We start from the raw sequence: 21,259 nt of genomic DNA, 5'->3' as shown, positions 1-21,259 counted from the left end.
AATCACTAGGTCTTCCCCAAAATCCCTCTACTCTGGTAGTAATCATTTCCCAAAGCTATCGATTTCTTGCTGTCCCCACTCCAATCCTCTAGGTCAGGCCCCAGGTCTTACTTAGCTGACCTCCTATCTGCCAGTAATCTCTCCCCAGTCTCATTAACTGGATGAAGTGGAGCCAGAATGACCTTTCTGGAGTGCAGCCCTCCATGGCAGTACATCTCCAGACCATCTTTGTGATCTGGCCTCCTCACTCAGGCCAGGCCGGCCCTCAATTCCTGCAGCTTACCACCTGCTCTCTCGCCTCTGGCCTTTGTTCTCAGGGTTCTGTCTGCTGGCCACACTCTGGTCCTCCTTCCTACTCTTCCAGGCTAATTGCAGCCCATCCTTCAACCCTCTTTCCTGGGAAGACTTCCTTGACTCTAACAAATACCTTACCGTGGTTGCATTTCTTCTCTCCCAGCTCTACCCTTGCTTGACTGTACCACCTGCTTAATGGTCCTCATGCCCCAGCTTGTAAGCCACATCTAACCTGTTTCCACTTCCCACTGACCCAGGGTCTGGCCTACAGCACACTTTAAAAAACAAAGAAAGTGTGGGATAAATGAATAACCGATCTCCTATTCTGTCTGCTTTAAATGTATGATCTAGTCCACCCAAAACAATTATTCTCCAGAAAACAGAGATGCAAGTGGGTCCTTCCTAAGAAGAAGGAGGACATCCTTTTTAATTTTATGCTGACCTAAACAGGTAAAGATGTTTGAAGGCAAAGAAGTGTCTCAACTCCTATTAAATTTCCCCAAAGTCTCCACATTTTCAAACCACTAATTTACTCATTGGTCATGCCCTTTTGATATTTTTTCCAAAAGGTATTTTCAAATTCCATTTGACATGTACTTTCATCAGTTAATTTTTAATTGAGCTAAATATTAAATGCTCACATTAACCAGACAAAGCATGTTTAGCTCCCGATCTGCAGTGACAGCCTGTGTTATTCTCACACACAGGCCAAGCATGAAATAGAAAACTAATAACCCCTTAAGTGTATTCTCAAAGTATCATTTATGGGAAAGAAAACTACATTCAAAGGAAACTTGTGCAATGGCTGTCATTTTTTTTCCCAGAGCCGCAAGCTGTTACAAAGCAGGGAAGCTCATTTTCTCACGGATACGGACAAGCTCAAAAATCCCACTGTCACTGGATGTGTTCATTAAGGAGGAATCTGGCAGCAGCACAGGGGACAGATACTTTGGAAAACAGGCCAATTATCTGGGTGTCCTTTATAATTTGAAGTTTCTGAATTCACTCCTAGATAAGCCACTTGAAGACGGCCTGGCAATGGTACCATACCGCGCAGATGGTCACTGAAGAAACGACTGGGAGGAAGGGAGGAAGGGGGAGAAGAGAAAATTTGCTTGTGGTTTCATTCATGGGACAAATCTGAAAGCTGACACATCCCTCTTTTTAAAAAGTCCCTAGAGCAGTACGGTCAAGCTTCATTACAAGTAAACAAATCATACCATCTTTCTCAAACAGATGACAAATGGTGAATAATAATGCTTTGAGTTTGCTTCATGCCAGGGAATGAGGACTCTCAAAATACAAATTCCACCAGTTGGTAAAACCACCAAGAGGCTGTGATGCTCACATCAGTGAGAACAGAGGACTTGGCCCGAAGCTCCCTGGCCAGTGGTTTTATCCATCATACCCCTGCTGGTCCTCTTGCTGGTCAATGTCTGGGGAAGTGAAATCCTAGGTTCTCTCACCTCTGGGAACACTGGGCTGTACTGACTTCCACCTCCAATTGGCTGCTTGTTTTCATAGGAACTGGAGGGCCATTTAGCCCCATGATTCTCATGCTGTAGTTCTTTTATATTTGAGCTTCAGGACCAGAGGAAAAGCCCACCTTGTTTGCACTGAGAGAACCTTGGACAAGCCCTGATTTCTTTAATAATAAGGTGATGAATAATCTCAGATGCCAAGACTTTCCCAGTCTGGACAGGGCCTGAGATATGAAACATGAAGATATGAGATATGAAGCCTGAGAGCACTGCTGCACATGTATATGGATTGTATGTATGTATTCTTTGTGTAAACAAGATATAATGTGACAATGAATAGGCTGGTGTCTAACGTTAGCATTAAGGACTAATAAAAGTTGAATGTTTAATATAAAGCAAAATCTGACTATTTCTCTTCAGGTATAAATGACATTCTTTTTCAATTCAATGATGAAGGATGAAATCGAAAGAGTTAGTAGGTATTTTTCTTTTTTTAATTTCTATTAAATATTAACAGGTCTGTGGGATGGGACATTTGGAACACACACACTATAATAAGGGGAGTGGGAAAATATCATTTGGGTTAGGATGAGTTAAAAGCCCCAAATGCCTCTAAAATAATCATTAGTAATTCATTAATTCAATAAACAATCCATGTGTGCACCGCTACCAATTATGCTAGGTACCCAGGTAAATTTAATAGGATAAATATTTTATCATATGAGGAAGTCCAGCCCTCCTCAAACGGAGGATGCTACTCAATTAAAACTCCTAGCATAAAGCTCTGCACATAGTAGGTTCTCAATAAATGGTTTTTCAGTAAAAAAAAAAAAAAAAAGTTAATGTGCATGTTATCTCAAATATTATCTGTACAACTCTTTCCATTTCCATCACTGCCCTGGTGACTAAGACCTCGGGGTTAAGTTTTGCTTCTTTTCCTTAATTAAGACTTCTTCAAATTGTTTTCTTCTTCTACTGTCACATTTATATTAATAAGTGGCTCTACCTCACTGGACTTATCATTATATGCTGGCCAGAATTCATCATGGAAATGGCTCAGAGACAGTCTTAAAATTTTAGATTCAGAAGTGCCAACTGGCATCCTTTATGAACTTCCTTTTCTCCCAAAGAGATAAAAAATCAATATCTAAAGCTGATGATATAATTTGTAATTAATTTTATTTATATCCTAATTGTAAGAAGGTAATATATGTTGCAAATAGGCATTGAATGAACAGCACTAAATACTTGTCCCATATTCTCTTAGAACATTCTAATGCAGCTGAGTGGAATGTTTGGCTACAATTCAATTTCAGAGTTAATACATAGAAATAACATTCATCATGTTATAAAGAAGAAGAAATCTTAGTATTGCTTAAGAAGAGTTGGAAAAGGTCAAGAAAAGTCAACTGGTAACATCAATCCCTTGTTCGGTGCTCCAAGTATTCACTCTCCATTCTCTTATGAAGCTTAAGAAAAGACAGTTAAAAATAGAGATATATAGAGCCCTGACCAGGTAGTTCAGCTGGTTAGAGCATCATCCCAATATGCCAAGGTTTTGATCAGGTTCAATCCCCGGTCAGGGCACATACAAGAATCAATCAATAAATGCATTAATAAATGCAACAATAAATCAATGTTCTTTCTCTCTCTCTCTCTCTCTCTCTCAAATTAATGAATTAAAAAATAGAGAAATATAGTAATTGGAACTGTCACAACAAACAGGTGTTGTTTTCAATGGTAAAATCTCTCCTGAAAATTTGAAGCTTCACTCGACACAGTGGGTCTTGGGTATTTTCAGAAGACAGAGTCAAGAGGAGAATGAAGTCAGTCATAAACGTCTGTTATTATGGTAAAGCCCAGATAGTTGGTGACCTGGATATTAACTACAAACGAAATATGGCTCTATTACTGACATTCTGAAGGCAAAACCAGAAGCATGGAAATACCATTTTTTCCAAATGAAGGGGTTTCCCCATGAAGTGTGTACTCCGCGTGCAGCCTGTCAGAGAGGTAACTTCTACAGTGAACCTTCTATAGAATCCGTCAGTCGCGCAAGCAAGCCACCCAAGTATCTCTTAGCATATTGCTACAAATGGCCACCCCAGCATGGCAGGGAGAGTCCCTTTCTCACACACTGAAGAGGGTGTTTGGGGAAGTGCCTTTAATATAGGCTATTTTAGTTGCGTTAGTAAGTCAAAACTTATCTCACATGGCAGAGATCAGAGCAAGGAAAAATTCCACCAGCAGATTCTAGCTTTTCCCTCCATAGGGATGGAATTTATGGCCTCTGGAGGGAATGCATCATCTCTGTGGACAGAAATTTTCCTTGTCTACTACTTCTAGTAAGATTGGAGTGAGGGTTAATACTAGCTTTGGTGAGACCCCTTTTTTTGCTGCCTCTTGCTGGTTTCCACGCATAATGCTCTTTCTTCAGGTGAAGCCTACCTTTCATGTGTTGGGATGTAACAAGGAACCACACCTAGGATCTCTCTGTGTGGTGGGATCATGGACAGGTAGAGGACAGTCAAGGGAGATGGGGTGAGGTCCCTATGAGAAAGCCCAAATGGCTTTGGAGAGAAAGAAATAATCCCTCAACCATCATTCTCACTGAAGGACATCTGGCTCTATGTTTTGGCGATTAAAGAGCAGAGAAATAATGTTAGCACTACAGAATTGAGCATAGATCAGAAAAAGAGGCAACCAACAAAAATACTTCTAAAAATGCAAATGGCTTTGTTGTAATTCCAAAAGTTTTACAATCTCCACTTAAAGAGAGAGGACCATGCCTGCTGGCCTTGGCTCAGTGGTTGAGCTTCAACCTATGAACGAGGAGGTCACAGACTGATTCCCAGTCAGCTCACATGCCCGGGTTGCGGGCTCGATCCCCAGTGTGGGGCATGCAGGAGGCAGCCGATCAATGATTCTCTCTCATTGTTGATATTTCTATCACTCTCTCCCTCTCCCTTCCTCTCTGAAATCAATAAAAATATTTTTTCAAAAAAATAAAGAGAGAGGACCATGAGGCCAAGAAGTTAGATGGTGAACACCTGCTCTTTAGGAGCATGTTACAGAGGACTGGGAATTTCTGCAAACAGCATTTTGGAAGAGGAGCCTCTTGATAAACAGAACAGTAGTATACCCTAAAAGCAAAACAAAACAAAAGCTTTTTTTTTCTTCTTGTAAAGGAAGAAGCTTCTTTCTGGTTCAAAATCAACTTGTATTTTTCTGCATGCAAGAACGGTTTAAGGAAGACAGTTCTTCAAATGAAGCTGTTCTAATCATCCTAATCAGAGCCTTGATTGTCTTTTACTTAAAAGAACTAATGAAATGCTTTAAGAATGGCAGACTAGTGTTTATTAAGTCTCCTTAATGTGTAAAAAAAGAGCGCTTAATGGGTAAATATTTAACAAGGGAACTCCCCCTACCTTTCAGTTATCTTAAGCTTAGGACTGTGTTATACAGAATTTCAAAATGTATCTATATTTCTCCTCCAATTTAAATCAGGCCTAATGCACACATGAACAGCCATATGGTTAGAAATTACTCTCTTAGACAAAGACTGATGTGTATCCAAAATAACATATACTTAGTTTTCTTCTTTGCCCTCTAAAGTCTAGGATCATGCCCATCCAGCTGCGTGGTAACTTAGACACCTAGCACTAGCCTGTGAGGTCGCCCAGGAGATGGGTAAAGCTTTCCTTCTTGTACCCCCAAACTAACCCAGGGCACATAGAAGACATGTGATCATATCTGGAATAACTGTCTCAGTCCCTGGCTGATTTTCATGGTCAATTCCATTTAGACATCAAATATTAATTTTGTTTGAATCAAACCAAAAGGGATAAAAGAGGAGCTTCACAGTGAAGTAAGTTCACTGAGTGGTCTCTGTATGGAGCTGGGGAAAGGGTGACCAGATTTCGAGGTTACTGCTATACCTGAATAAGGTGATATTAGATTACCTTAAAAAGGTTTAACAAAACCTTTGAACCTCAAATACAATATATCTCAGGCTGGGAAGCGGGGGGAACCTTTCTGCCTGTACTCTACAAAGACAGTGTTGTTTTTCCAGCACGAATGCACTGCTGTTGAAATCCTGCTTTGATAAACTATAGCGAAGACACCATGAGGGTCCTCAGGTGTGCTGGGTGGGAAAGACCACTCTTAATAAGACACTCACACTTTGTGAGTGGTTAATCTTTCCCCCAAAAAACTGACTAGGACTGGGAGTAGAGATAAGGAAAAACTATAAGAGTTTGGCTTGAAAATATAGCTATGGCTTTCTGTTTCCTGGTGCGCTCTGTGGCCTAATGACATTTAAGCAATCTGAAATGTACCAGTTTGATCAAGGATTGCTGAAAAGATCAATCAGCTCTCACTAGAAAGCACAGCTAAAAGTAACAGGAGGCGTCAAAGAAAGCCATGTTTTTAACGGACACAAAATAGCAACCAAGGCCCTAAAACAGAAAAGAGAACTGAGTGAACTATCAAATTGTACAAAGGTCCAGAAATATAATTACTCAAGAGCACATGACTGCAAACTCTAGGAGCAATAATGTACTTTTTTCCCCTACAAATGAGTTATTGAAAGGGGTCATGTGGTTCTTAGCAGGCAGAAAGATGCACTTTCCCAAGGAAAGTTCACCATTAAATACATCATTTAAGACTGGATCATCTTCAGGCTATTTTTAATCTTATCATTTTGCTGCCAAAATTGGCCATTAGCTGCTGATACTCAGCCTCTGGAAAACTGATGCTTTTTCATGTATTTTGTACACAGGCAGAGAATAGCATTGCTTTCCAGTTAATCAAATGTTTTGGTAGACATAGAATAGATACAGAAAAGAGAAACTGCTTGTTGACCAGCTAATAAAAAGGAAGCTACCTCTACTGGATGTGGAGAAGTAAGTTTCTGTTTTCCTAAACCACAAAGACCAAAAGGCATTTTTAAAAAAAGAAGAAGAAAAGAAAAAGAAAGGCGCGCCACCATCTCAGCAACAGAATGAAGCCAGTCTCCTGTTAAGCCATCGCATTCTTTTAGTGGTCCACATCTCACTCTCTTCGAAGACATGAATCTAAATATCACATTTCTCAGTTTGGAGGGTGCTATCAATTTTCATTCACCATCAACTTGCGGATCTCAACCCTTTTGCTTGCAAGAGCCCCTAAACCCATCTACAGAATTTAAACTGTGTTACAAGGGAATACAATAATAACTAATGCAGCTATTAAAAGAGCTAACTCTGCCTTTCATTGGAGCAGAAAAGCTATCTTACTTTAATGGGCGATGCCAATACAAACTGCAGAGCTACCATGAAAAACATCTTGGAGAAGACCGAGCTTATCATAATTTATCTCCTATCTCTTTCATTTCAACCTACTTCTCCCAAGGGTTAGATCAGTCTAGTGGACATCTGGGAAATACTCAGTATTCTAGGTAATACTATACACCTGTGAAGCCACTGGACCGGGACACTGGAGGATACAACCTAGACTGTCAATCTTCGCAAGAGGTGTCCCCAGGAATGGTAGATGATGATAGCCAGCATTTCTAACTTTACTGTGTGCACAAATACCTGTAGATCATGTGAACCCCGTATTCTGACTCCGCAGCTCTGGGGTGGGACCTGAGCTTCTGAATCTCTGCGAAGCCCATGCTGCTGGTCTGTGAATCACACTCTGACCAGCAGGGTCTCAGACATTCCTTAGAACCGCTGCTGTCGCTCTGCTCCCTCTGTCCTGCCCCTCTCTGGATGGAACACAATGCCTTATTAGATTTGGGAATAAAGCAATGTCCCACTCTGCACCCAACTTCTTCTTTAGTCTTTAATTTGAGGATTCTGGGACCATCTCTCAACCAACTCTCATTCCAAGGCCCTGCTTCCTCCAAGTTATGGAACATGGAAAGCAAACAGTTTTCTTGGCCTCAAGAGGTTCTGACTTCGAATCAGCAGCAGCAACAAAAAGCAGTGACTTCGAATCTGAAGCCCCCATTAATATATATTCAGTAGACAAGCTGATCCATTGAGTCTTGGATCCAGTGCAAGTCACAGTCAAATGTCAAAAGAATGTGCCAGCTTTCTTCTGAAACTTTATTATCGTTATTAAGAGTACTTTTCTCTGTAAGATGCAACATATTATTAGAGACGGAACCCTGACAGATACAAATTTGGAGGAAAATCTGTCTGTATGCCAGAAGCCTAAAACAAACATTTAGATTAAGAATGCACATTTGAAAGGATGGGTAAATCATCTCTACCACTTTTATTCCAATGTGTCCACTTATGGTTGCATTTCCTGACATATACTTTTTTGCCAAATTCCTTTGTTTTCCTATATCCCCTATATGTTGTTCTGAAAACTACACATTTTACCATCAACCATCTGTGCTTCTCTCTGATTTATTCTTACTATAAGAGGTTTTGTCAAAAAAAAAAATGTTATCATTTTCTATGGTATGTCGTTGTGGTTTGGCATCATAAAATATAGCCTCTACATTTATTAACCTCAGATACCTGTTGACCACAAAGATGGGCTCTACAACAAAAACTCTATTTTAACTGGAGGAAAAGTGAGCCTTCACTTAAAAAGAGCATGAGATTACTACAACTCAACAACAAAGATCAAGGTTCTATCTTAATTTTGATCATAACCATATGTCTCTGTTTCCCATCTTTTTTATTAAATTACTTGATAGATGACAGTTACCACCTTGGCTTTCTTTCGACTAGAAAGAACATTTTTAGATATTTTATTGTTAATAAAAATATGAATTAGAAAAGCTGTTAAATCAGTTTAACTTTGGCCTTAAAATGATCCTTTTGGAGTCTGAGGGTCCCTACCTCTTTGATTATGGTGGTTAACAATCAAACCACCTACTTAATCAAACAGTTAACAAAAATATTCTTTCCACCATTTGGTGAATTCTTCCAGAATTACTGAATATTTAATAATATAGAATCTAAAAAAACAATTTACAAGGAGCATTTAAACTGTAGAGATTTAAATGCAGGGATCATTTTAGTCGATTTTACTTTTAAACAATGAAAAGTGTCATCAGTATTTTGTCAACTTTGGCCAAGTAGGATCAGATGTTCATGTCAGCCATAGATTTTTCTTGGCCTTTTCTCCTTTTGGCCCCTTAATAGCATACTATGCAAACTGTAGTAAAATATGTAACATGCTTCTTGAAATCAAATCCACTGGTAATCATTTCTAGGCTTTTTGCTCCTGTTAGGTCCTATAAAACAATAACATTAGTAATTCTCCCTAGAGACTATAAAAGGAAGCACTGAATTGATTCCTTTTTCAAAGGTAATTCTTCAGATTAAAACAAAAAGTTCGAAAAAACATCAAACAAGAATTAGTCCTCTTTTTGCTTTTTCATGAATTAGTAATTTTAGATGTAAGGTGTAGCTCTCAATTGCAATTCTTCTCTTCCTCCTCCACAACCCCCCCAAAAAAATCTCACACACAAAAAGAACTTTATGGTAACATGATAGCAGCTCTATCTAACACTGTACCAGAAAAAAAAAAAAAATCTCACAGATGTTCTTCAAAACTATAGGCATCGATCACTTCGACTAAAGTCAGAGCATGAGAGAATTCAGAATCAATTCTATGCTTCATGTAAACACTGTAGACGCACGTTTGCTCAGTAGAGGAACCAAGTGATGTGGATTCTAGGTGGTGAAAACTAAAAGATACTAAAATTCCAGCAAACTTTAAAATTGTACACCAGTTATAGAAGTAGAACACAAAGTTCCAAGCCCATGCAAATTCTGTCACTGATGAGACAAAGTAAAGCATCCACAGCTGAACGTTTTTCAAGTCACTCGGTCACGCCCACTGGCCTTTTGGAAATTCAGCTTACCTCTTCACAAACACAGCTAAGCTTTCCAGGGATAGGGGCTGCATTGGTGTTCCTCTTTGGGTAGATTTTACCAAGTGAATCAGATAAGGCTTGCCCCTTGGTCCGCTGGTGCAGTCTGTTCTCCTAATTAGGTGGTTCTCAAATTTTAGTACGAAGAGGAAACCCCCAGGGGAGTCTGTATAAGATGCAGATTGCCACAGCCCAACCTGGGGTCTCCCATCTGAACAAGCTACGTAGGCCAGGTAATTGTGGTGCTGGGTATCCTTGGACCCCCAGTTTGAGGAACCCTGGAGGGATACCACTTATCCCAAGATCTTACTGGATAGGAAATGCTGGATCTTTGAACCACAACAGCTTGCAAGCAAGGGAAACACTTTGGGTAGGAAGGAATGATCACAGTAGGCTTGGCACGGCGAGTTTTGTACAAGTGAAGAGGGTGGGAAGCAACAAACCTGGTTTTATTTCACTGGCTCATCAGCCAGTCCTTGGCCCAGGAGCCCACCCACACTCCAATCACCGTGTCTCAGACCTGAGACTTCCATCCCAGACTCACATTTAACCAGACAAGACATGCACCTACCCAGCCTCCGTTATCCTGGATCCAGGTGTGCAGGTGCCGGTTCAGGTACTCTGTCATCCACAGAGCGATGTTGTCCACCAGGGGCGACATCTCCCGGTTGACGCTCTCCACACACATGACTCCACCGAACTCAAAGAAGGCCACAATCCTTCCCCAGTTCACTCCATCCCTGAAGAGCTCCTCCACCACCGTGGCAAAGCGTCCCCTCGCGGTGAAGGGCGTCAGGTGCAGCTGGCTGGACATCTCTGCGAAGTCGCGGCGGTAGCGACGGGAGAAGTCATCGCCCGCCTGGCGCAGGGTCAGGTGGACCACAGGTGGCACGGGGCTGAGCGCTGGCCCCGCGGCGGCCGCGGGGGTGGCTGGGGGTGGCGGCGAGGTCCTGGCGGGCGCTGGGGGACGCCCGGGCTGGGAGGAGAAGATGCCCGACGCCGGGGTGGCCCCTGGGGGCGCGGCGCCCGCATCTCCGGCATCCCATTCGTAGCCCCTCTGAGACAGCTTATAGTGGATGTACTTCATCACTATCTCCCGGTTATCATACCCTGTTCTCCCGGCGTGCGCCATCCTTCCCCCGAGAAAAAGCAGAGAAAAGCAGCCGGGTACCAATAGCACCTCTCGCCCCCGCCCCCGCCCCACGTCCCCGCAAGAAAAAAAGAATAGTTATAATCCAGCTATTTTATTGGATGTGCTGTGCATTCTTGGATGAGGGGGTGTCTTCAGTCACGCGGAACATTTGATTCTGGTGTTTCCCTCTTGGCATGAGGTGCAGGAAATTTTCATTTAAATTCCTTTCGGATCTTTATTTCATGAGGCACATTATTATTAATTATTGTCAATAGCAGTCTACTTCCTCCGTGATCCTGAGAGGTTAAAAAAAAAATTCGAAACACTGATAAGTCAAAATCAGGTGCATTTTTCTTACACTGGATAAAAGCAGGGCTATACACACTACAATCACACGGCTAAAAGAATGTTAATTAAACTGCAAATTAAACTTAGTCGAATACACTTAAAAGTTAAAATCTCAAATGTTTCTATTAAAAGTTACATTAAACCAATTTCCTGTGCAAAGAACTTACTTGTATTTTTTAAGGACGGCATGATCTTCTGTCAAGTTTCCTTTTTTGTGAAGACAAAACAAATGCGTAAGGCAAAGACCCCATCGATCTTCAGAACTCCCGGTGATAGCTGCTATGAAACTTCCAAATGAATCTGGAGGTGGGGGAGTGGTGTAAATGAGCAGAATTGGCAGATGGATTCTCAGACTTATCCTTCACAGAAATGTCAGTCCGTAGGAATCCCAACTGGAGATCTCAAGAGCACGAGAGGGAGAAAAAAAAAAGGCAGCGGCGGCAGATGAATTACAATTTTCAGTCCAGTATTTGCATAAGTCCTGTGATTTCCCCCCTCTCGGCAATATACACGCGCGCACACATGCGCGGGCACAGACATGGACCCCTATCCGCGGGACCGCTTCAAGCCTCCCCGGGGGAGAGACAGGGATCAGGGGCCGGTGGACGCGCCGGGTACAGGGGCAGGAATCCGCTTCTGATTAAACTCCGAACGGCAAATGCATTTTCCGAAAAGCTGCTTGATAAATGAAGGCAGGACGCGCCCGGCCCGCCGGTGCAGAGCCGAGAAGCCCGCGCTGTGTGTGGTGCGGCGAGGGGTGGGGAGAAGGAGATGGTGGGGGAGGGTTTTATTTTTTCCCTCTTTTCCTAAAAAGGATGACTGCTAAGAAGTTCTCCCCCCTGGACCCCCTCTTCCGCTGCACCCACCGGCGCACCCCGCCTCCGGGCTGCGCACCCTTTCTCCTCCTCCTGCTCCTGCGCGGCGGCGCTGGCGGCGGCCGTCTCCCCGCGCTCCAGCCGCGCGCCCGCTCGGGGTGATGACGGCCGCGCCGGCGGGGAGGGCCCGGCGCCCGGCACCTTCGCTGGCAGAGGCGGCGGCGGCGGATCGGCGGGGAAACCGAGAGCGGAGGGCGGGCGGGCGGGCCGGCGGCGCGGGCGGGCGGGCGGGGGAGGGGGCGGGGAGGACGGGGGCGGGTGGGGGGGGGGGCTGGCCTCTTACTTCATTCTCCGCTCGAACCGACTGGTTTCCTGTAGTACGTCACGGTTCATTCAAAAAAAGAAGAAAGAAAGAGCCCTCCTCTGAGCGGCCCCGCCGCCCCCTCCGTCCCGCTCCTTTTCCAGGGTTAAAGGAACCGCAGTCGGGCCGGGAGCAGCGCGCTCCTCCGTGGACACAAGGCGCGCTGGGCCGAGGCCGGGGAGGGCGCGCCTGAGACGGCCCCCGCCCGCCCTCCGGGCCCACTCCTCCCGCTCCGCCCGGCCGGTGGGTGGCGCGGCCGGCACAGGCCTCCCGCGCGGCCACGGCGCGGTGGGTGTGCGAGGGCCTCCTCTGGCCTGCGGCGCGCTCGGGGCCCGCGAGGGGCCGGGGCGCCTGGGGAATTGCACGCGGGCCGGCGGCTGGGTGAGTGGGCTGGTGCGCCAAGAAAACAAGTGCTGGGAAGGCGCGGGGGGTATCGCTGCGACCCTTCCCAGTCGTGTCGTGTGGTGTGTACACCCATCTTGTTACCAGCGCTGGTGGCCGATCTGACCTCAGCGCTGCCCTCCGGTAAAGAGAGGCGTCGCTGCACTTTCATTAGAGTCTTGTTTATTTTCAAGTTGCTTCCTAGGTATACACGCAGAACACACTCTGGAGACACCATCCATGACCAAGGCCAGACAGTTCTCAGCAGACTGGCCGAGGGGCCAGTGGAGGATATCAGGGGCTTTGAAATGGTTCCCCCTTGGGTTAGGGCTGCGCTCTGAGAACGTCTAGTGACTTTCAGGCCTACAGTCTCAACACCCGGTTGGGTGGGTTTCTAAAGGCCTCCACGGTCGCCTAGCAGCCAATCCCAGATGGCCACACCTTAAGTTAGCTCCACATGCACATACATTTTTAAATTCATCAGCATGAATAGCCCCTTGGAGAAAAGCCCAAGACGGCCATCACGTTGCACGTGCTTAACTATTTTTATCTCTAAGAGTCTGACAAATAAAGCTCCCAAGGGGGGGGAAATGTTTACTAAAAGCACACAGCAGCTTACTTATTAGGGCTCAAGTACACATATGTAGGGACACTGGATTAATGTGGCCATAGAAACATGACAAATAAGCACTGCACTTCGTATGAATTTGTTCAGACACTATCTTTATTTTGTCTTGTTCCTGGTCTAAAATCAAAGCATGTATTCTTAAGCAAAATACAAGCACAGCAAATTATGTTCCTTTCTTTTATCATTCCAATCAGCCAACATGCCGGAAAATGGGTGCCTGCTCCAGGAAAATGGGTGCCTGCTCCAAACTTCGTGTCCAGGCAAGAGGGAAGGAAGATGCTCAGCTCTGTCTTCTGATGGCTATGACAGAGTCCCCTTTAACCCATGGCAATGACAGGAAAGTGTTCCCGCCTGGAGATGAACACTGGGTATAGATGGACCTGAGACATACATTCCTACAGAACTAGTAGAAACCCACCTAATGCCACAGCATATTGGTTTGGGGATCTTCTCAGAACCTTGTAAAGCTCCAGAATTACTTAAGAGGAATTGAAAGCCTTGATGCTTCTGAGACCCTGCATGTGAGTTGAGGAAATGAGAGGACAGAGCTGGAAAAGAGATTGTACTTCTGCAAAGGGGCAGCCAGAACGAAACATAACCCCATTCCCAGAGAAAGAAAAGCTTCCTTATTCTTCCCTCCTTTGCTGCAGAGCCTCACTTTACAGATATCCTCAAACTGATTCCTTGGGTGGCATATTGACCATAACCAAGCATTCTCAGGACAGGTCTGCATGACAGTCCTTAACTGAGGATTATATTCCCTGCGACTTTGAATGGAAAGAGTGAAACCCTTCCTCCATTTGGATGCCAAGTTTCTTAAGACTCCACTTTAAAGAGTGAGGTCAAGTATTCCTCAGAAATGTGTGCATTAACTCTTTGTCTTTGGGCATTGATGAGGTGGCAGAGGGACCATTGGCCTGAGTCAGGAGTCCTGGGTTTGAATTTGAGATCTGTGTTGGAGACTTTCCAACAACCTTCCAAATGTATGCACTACGGACTTTTCATTTCCCAAGATGTCTTCCGCTTTTAGGAATCAATGGATGAGCCTTTTGCCAGCTTTGCCTGGCTGGGTTCTAGAAGGAGGGTAGCACCAGGAAGAGAAAAGAACAAGACGCAGGGAGTGGAGGCTGTATCCAGAGTCTGAAAGGCCTGTGTTTTCCTTCTTTATTCTCGTTTGCCAAACAAAAAGCTTTTTATTGCCAGTTTTCGCCACCTACTGGTTGATGTTTAACGATATCATTCAGAAAGTTCTCTTCATCCACCACCAATATAAATATTTCCAAAGTTTATGAAATTCAAAAAGAACTAGTCTAATCTGGAAATTCTATACTCATGTTTAATATAGGTAAGATGAAAGAGCTAAAATATAAAACATGACCCCAAACCATTCAGGCAAATGGAAGTAAAAATAAATCCATACACAAAACAAACTGACTAGAGAGAGTAAAATCAAGTAGTCCCCATAGTCTTCACAAAGGAAAAAATAAACTGCTTAAAAAATAACATTTCACAGACCTAGATAAACAATCTAAAACATTAATTTCCAATTTTGAATATCTTCTAAATTATTGTTTCCAGATTTATTGAAATATAGTTGGCATAGTATTTTATACATTATAAATTCTTATGCTAAATAGTGCCACACTCTTTCAGATAGTTTGCATGCTTTGTTGGCAAAAATTATGTAATAATGTTACTAATTACTAATATAAATACTAACAGTAATATTCTTCCCAATTCACCTATGCTCCAGTGTCTTCTGCTGTAAGAGTGATCACATCTGAGTTGTCTGCTCCGTGCTCTCAAACCATCCCTGTCATCATCAGGAAACACTTGCCAAATCTAAACCAACAAGCTTTGGTTTAACCTAGAAACCCACCTGGCTAATTTATAATGGGTCCTAAACCTCAAAATATGTTTGCAATAATTAAGCAACAACCTTTGAAACTAGGCAACGAACAGCAGATCAATCATTTTTTGTGCAAGTTTCATAGCAGGCAAATGATGCTTACTTTTGGTTTACAAAGGAAAGCACCGGAAATTCACTTGTGGTAATTTTTTCCTTTCAAATTAATGACTGCTTTTAAAGTGAAGTAAAAGAAGAGGAGAAACTTACACTTTGCAAATGCCTACTGCTCTCATTGGATTGAAACTGCACTAACAGAACCAAACAATATGAAACACCATGGAAGTGAGGGGGTTAACAAGTAATTTACATTCTTAATGTGCAAAAAACAAATGTTATTCTCTTTGCTAGTAGGCACAGAGCACAGCATCTCAAAGATATTAATTCCTGATGAACAAGGGTACTTACTGTGTTTGATTCCTAAGGCTGGCATGACAAAATACCACAACCTGGGGACTTAAAACAGAAATGTATTCTCCAACCATTCTGGAGGCCTAAAATCCAAAATCAAGGTGTGGGCAAGGCCATGTTGCCTCCTAAGGCTCCAGGAGAAAGGCCTGCCTTGCCTCTTCCAGCTTCTGGTGGTGGCTGGCAGACCTTGGCTTGTGGCTGCATCACTTGTCTCTGCCTCTGTGGCCACAGGGCGTTCTGCCTGTGTGTCTCTGTTTTCCCCTATTGTAAGCTCACCAGTCATAGTGGATTAGGACCCTAATAAACTCATCTTAACTTGGTTATTTCTGTAAAGACACTATATCCAAATAAGGCCATATCTGCAGGTAGTGGGGGTTAGGACATCAACTTGTTTTGAGGGCACACAACTGAACCCATAATATGCATCCAGTATGATACCTTTCCAACAAACCTGGGTTGTTTATTTTAAGGCCCAAGGACTCAGCAAACTTTGAATTTCAAGAGGAAACCATGATCTTTCTAAAGCTGAAATCTGGCCATTTCATGTTTCTGCTTAAAGTTGTTCAGAGACTACAATTTCAGCTCCTTTGCATAATGTGGCCCAAGCCCCCACCTGGGCACCCTTCCACTTTTCTTTCTTCTTGCAGCTATATTACCTTTGTGTACTTCCTGGAATATGCCAAGATCTCTCACGTCTTTTGCCTCTGCACCTCTGCTTGTCTCCCTGAAATACACCCAACCTCATGGCAAATTCATACTCATTCTTCAATTTTCATCTCCCCTGGAAGACCACCCCTGACTTCCCTGGGGAGCCTGATTTCACTTGTACCACTAGAAGAGATTTTGTACAGAGGATGGGAACTTAGAAGTCAGAAAAAAGGGACTTTAATCCTTGCTCCTTCGCTCAGTGTTTCTCAACCTTTCTAATGCCGCGACCCTTTAATATAGTTCCTCATGTTGTGGTGACCCCTAACCATAAAATTATTTTCGTTGCTACTTCATAACTGTAATTTTGCTACTGTTAATGCATCGTAATGTAAATATCTATGTTTTCCGATGGTCTTAGGCAACCCTGCTAGCGGTTCTCAACCTGTGGTTCTCAGGTTAGAATATGATTCAAATGAGTTCAACATCAAGTGCTCACAACAGTGACTGGTACTGGTTATGTTTTCAACCTTAGATATTTACATCTTAATCATAACTACTGTCCGGTCCACAATGTTAATTTCTGGCATATTTTATCCTCTAGATTATATACCATTTGAGAGCAGGGACCCTTTTTCCTCTGAGCATTCCAAGCCTAGAATAGTGTCTGGTATTCAGTATTTGTGGCATACATTTCAGAGACCCCAAGCCAAAGCAAGAATGGGGAGTGGTCCTCTTTCTCCAGGAAGACTTGTAAGAGCCCTCAGAGGGGAGGGACACTTGGTTTGTGCAGAGTTATATCCCCCTGTGCCCGGATACTGAGCTCATTGTAGCCACTCAACAAATATATGTGAATGAGAGAAAATGGAAGTTATAAAATCCGAGATTTAGAAGTGGAACAGAAGACATTTTTTTTTCTTTTTAAAGGTCCAAAAATAAAAATTATAGAAGTGATACTGTATGCTATGTATATAAATTGCTCAAATTTAAAGAAAGTGAAGTTTGCAAACCAAGATATCCAAGTAATCTCATTGTGACCCAAATTTTTCTATTAAAGGACTGAGAAAATATGAAGGCATGTTCTTTTACATATCAGTATTTTATGCCTTCAGAGTCTAGGAGATATTTCATTATTGGAATATGAAGGTTTAAAGTATGGGAAATCAATTTATCTATATATATATAAAAGCCTGAGTGCCCGGACAACCGGACGGTAGCTATGACGTGCACTGACCACCAGGGGGCAGACATTCACCACAGGAGCTGCCCCCTGGTGGTCAGTGTGCTCCTACAGCTGGAGTGCCACTCAACTGACAGATGGGCGCCAGATGCTGGGCTCACAGCTGACGAGCACAGCTGGGGTGGTGCAAGCCTCTTCCGCAGACACTCCCCCTGCACACCCAGCGGTGGCGGTGGCAGGCACAGCAGGCCGGGATGAGTGGGAGCATCACGGTGTCCAGCCCGGGCTCGGGCTCCTCCCCAGCAGCCTGCCACTTCACGTACTACTTCGTGCTGTGCAGGATTGACGAGGAGAGAGGGCTGGAGCCCAATGATCTGGCAGGTAAGGCCGGGCTGCGGCAGCGCGGAGGTGCACTGAGCCCCGCAGGCCAGGCTGAGGGACCCCACCGGTGCACGAATCCGTGCACCAGGCCTCTAGTTTTTTACATAAAACATAATTACTTAAGAAATTTGACTAAATTCCACATTTCTTACAGTTTTACTCATATATCCCATATCGGAGTTACATAAACACACAACATATTTGAAACAAGAGCTCGTTATATCAAGTACTTAAGTCTGAAAAATCACCTCCTAAAAATGATAAAAATCAAGCTTTGTCAAGTGTTTAAAATGCAAAGTTAGGAAACCTTATGGAAGAGGTTTGTGTTTTGCTTAAGTGTCTTTTTGAAAACGCAAATTTCTAGCAAAGTAAGTTTTTAAATCTGAAAATTCACCATTTATTTTTTGTTGGGATTCAGAAATACAAGGTATGAAAATTAGGTTACAGTCCTGCCGCAAAAACTTCCAAAGTAGCAAATACAAGATCTTGGATGTTTCAAAACAGCCCTGTGCACTCTTGAGTCATTAGAGTCCTGGCGGGAGGTTCAGCTGGAGAAACATCATCCCACACACTGAAGGATTGCAGGTTCGATCCCCGATTGGGGTGTGTGCGGGAAGCAACTGATCAATGTTTCTCTCTCCCCCTCAAGTCAATAAAAACATACCCTCAGTTGAGGATTTTACAAATAAAAATAGAGAAATAAAAAAAGTATTTAGAGTTGTGACATCAAAATGGCTATTATCTTCCCTACAACATATCAAATCTTCCATGACTGCACTGAACTAAAAGAGATTTAGTCTAGAAAATGGAAGGTTATAATTAGTAGGTACTTTTTAAAGCTGAGTTAGTAAGAACTAAAATAAATAAAAAAGATACAAAGTATCTTACATCAAAAAGTATGAATATCTAAGTGTCCTCTAGTGAGTAAGACAAGTTTAAAATAGAATATGATGTAATAAAATTAAATCTGTTGATGATATAGTTCAGTAAAAAAAAAAATCACTGTAGTTTCGCCTTCCTCTAGAAAAATGACATACAATTCTTTGAATCTTGAATCGAAGCAAAACTGCTACCAAAATGCTTTTGTCATCTGAATATTGGAAGCAGTCTCTCAAAGTTTCACTTTGATATATGGTTTAACAGAATCAAATAAAGATCTATAACTCAACATGAGTTTACAACTATCACTGTAAAGAGGCCATCATTAACATTTTTTTCTTCTCTTTTCAGCTATGAAAATTAAATTTAAAAGTAGAGAAAAGAACAATTTACTTCACTTTTGTTTTTGTAAAAAAAAAAAAAAAGGGGGGGGGTGCTCTCCCTCCAGGGAGCACGCCCATGCCTTTTCCTTTCTCTCCCCTCAACTCCTCACCCAGGCACCGTACCATTAGCTTCCTCACTCCCAAGCTCCAGGAGCCCTTCTTTTACCTCTATAACTTCTTTCCTAAGAGGAATTACTTTTTCTACCTCAGTAATTTACCCAATAAATATTTTCTTACAGTTTGAAAAAATAAAAAGAGTATTTTTTATGCCTTTTTCAGTTATGAAGGGCCCTTGAACACATTTTTAGAATTTCTATGGCTGAATGATATTAAACATTTAAAAATACATATACTTGTAAATACTATAATAAAACCACAGAGGCAGGCACTTCAGTACTGAAACTCACATAATGAGCTGGTGCTGGTCAGAGAGAACCAACATTTCAACAGAATTATAATTAAAGTCCTGCCAGAGATAAAACTTATCCACTTCTAGGTACAGTAGAAAGCGCTGAGTCAATGTGATCCTTTAAAAAAAAAAAAAAAAAAAAAAGGCTGTGTAAAAAAAAGTTGTACAAGAATTGAGCCAAAAAGATTTAAAAAAATAGAATTTGCTTTGTGATATTTTCATGTTTTAGGTGAAGTCAGACCTTTGCTATGATGCTGCTTAAATGTCCACAGTCCTTTCAAATCCCTTCAAGCCAGATGTGTTTCAGAATTCACAATTCTTCGCATTGTGAACAGGTAAGACAGGGAATATGCTGGATGTTATGAAATATTTGCACAGAATCTAGGGCAATCCCTTTAATCAAACCCATGGTCATTCTTTAGGCAAAATTAAGGAAGTCCATGAAGTGGTATGAATAAAAATTATAGTAATCTCACGTCGGTTCACATTAGGTTTTACTATCAAATGAATTATGGCACCAAATTGAGAAAGGTAAGAAAAGCACCTTCATTTTCAAAGCTTTTTGGATAAGGACTGTGGACCTGTGACGTCTCTGGCATCGTGATCTCCACATCTCTGCTCTCGTGCCTGAGCTTCACCGGGCTGGGACATCATCTCCCACCACTACAGGGGCTTACATAGTCCAGGCGGTGGATCACCTGCAGTCACAGTACTGTCTATGAGGACACCTTGAGAAATGAATACTGAAATAATGACTATTATTTACTTTTATTAAATGAGGTACCATCTTGGGCTAGATTTCCACATAGACCAGCAGAAGGTGTCAACATGTGAGGAACATTTATGAGAAAAGAATAAAATTGAGAAAAAAATGTAGATCTGAATGTAACTGTTTTCTTCACATTAGGAAAATCCAGCTCTTACTCCACTTCAGAGTCTGTACAATATGACTCCACAGTTTGCAAACGATGGATACTTAAGACTGGAAGATTCCTGACCCCACTGGGGCAACCAACCCCCATCAACTGCACTAAAATCATCCCAAGCAACATATCCATTAAACAGTAATTCCTTCTGTCTTCTCACATTTTGATTAATAAGACCCCATGGATTAGAGCCATTAAACATGTTACTTTTTTAAAAAATCCTCACCTGAGGACATGTTTAGAGAGAGGAAAGAGATCAAACCCACAACCCAGGCATGTGCCCTGACTGGGAATTGAACCAGCAACTTTTCGATGCACAGGGCAGGCCGACGCCCAACCAACTGAGCCACTCTGGCCAGGCAAACATCTTACTTTTTAAAAATCAAGTCAAGAGGTTTAAAATCTCAAGAGCAAAAAAAGGCTTTGCTATTATTTTTAGGTCTTTAATCTTTTTCAGAGTTTTTGTGTGTGTGTTTTTTAACAATAAAAAAGCTTTCCTCGTCAAAAGCAGTGGTCTGCTCTCACCCAAATGAGCTGGAATGTGCTCTGAAGACGCATACTGTGCGAGGAGGGAGCGTCACAACACGATGAAGGTGACTGTCCTTCATCACAGGAGCACAGTGACAGGATGAAGCAGGTCACGCTGGCTAAGACTCCTCATAGGCACTTACTGTGGACATCCACTGAATGAACAACACACCCGTGGTCTGGAAACAGCATTCACGGGGCACGAGTCTCCAGAGCTGAACCGTGCGAGTGGTGACGGCACTTCCTGAACATGTCCTTCCAAGAGAATGTCCTCAGGGTCGGCGCTGGT

The 21,259-nt window shown here is 42.8% G+C and overlaps 2 protein-coding genes across 2 annotated transcripts in view; both read right to left on the bottom strand.

The window, feature by feature from the left end:
* BCL2 (BCL2 apoptosis regulator) overlaps positions 1–12,547 on the bottom strand; it is a 171,582-nt gene extending 159,035 nt beyond the window's left edge. Inside the window, exons 1-3 of the mRNA XM_080685625.1 lie at positions 12,296–12,547; positions 11,305–11,437; positions 10,229–11,085 (exon numbers count right to left, since the gene is read on the bottom strand). Of these exons, the coding sequence (XP_080541751.1) occupies positions 10,229–10,789 (561 nt within the window). The 5' untranslated portion in view covers positions 10,790–11,085; positions 11,305–11,437; positions 12,296–12,547. The remainder of the gene's footprint in view (positions 1–10,228; positions 11,086–11,304; positions 11,438–12,295) is intronic.
* Positions 12,548–18,223: 5,676 nt separating this feature from the next.
* Positions 18,224–21,259, bottom strand: part of KDSR (3-ketodihydrosphingosine reductase) — a 38,186-nt gene continuing 35,150 nt past the window's right edge. The window contains exon 11 of the mRNA XM_080683643.1: positions 18,224–21,254. The gene's annotated coding sequence lies outside the window, so the exon portion shown is untranslated. The remainder of the gene's footprint in view (positions 21,255–21,259) is intronic.

The sequence above is a fragment of the Plecotus auritus genome (genome assembly GCF_963455305.1).
Source record: "Plecotus auritus genome assembly, chromosome: 8".
Classification (NCBI taxonomy): domain Eukaryota; kingdom Metazoa; phylum Chordata; class Mammalia; order Chiroptera; family Vespertilionidae; genus Plecotus; species Plecotus auritus.
This window is presented reverse-complemented; position numbering and strand designations above follow the sequence as displayed.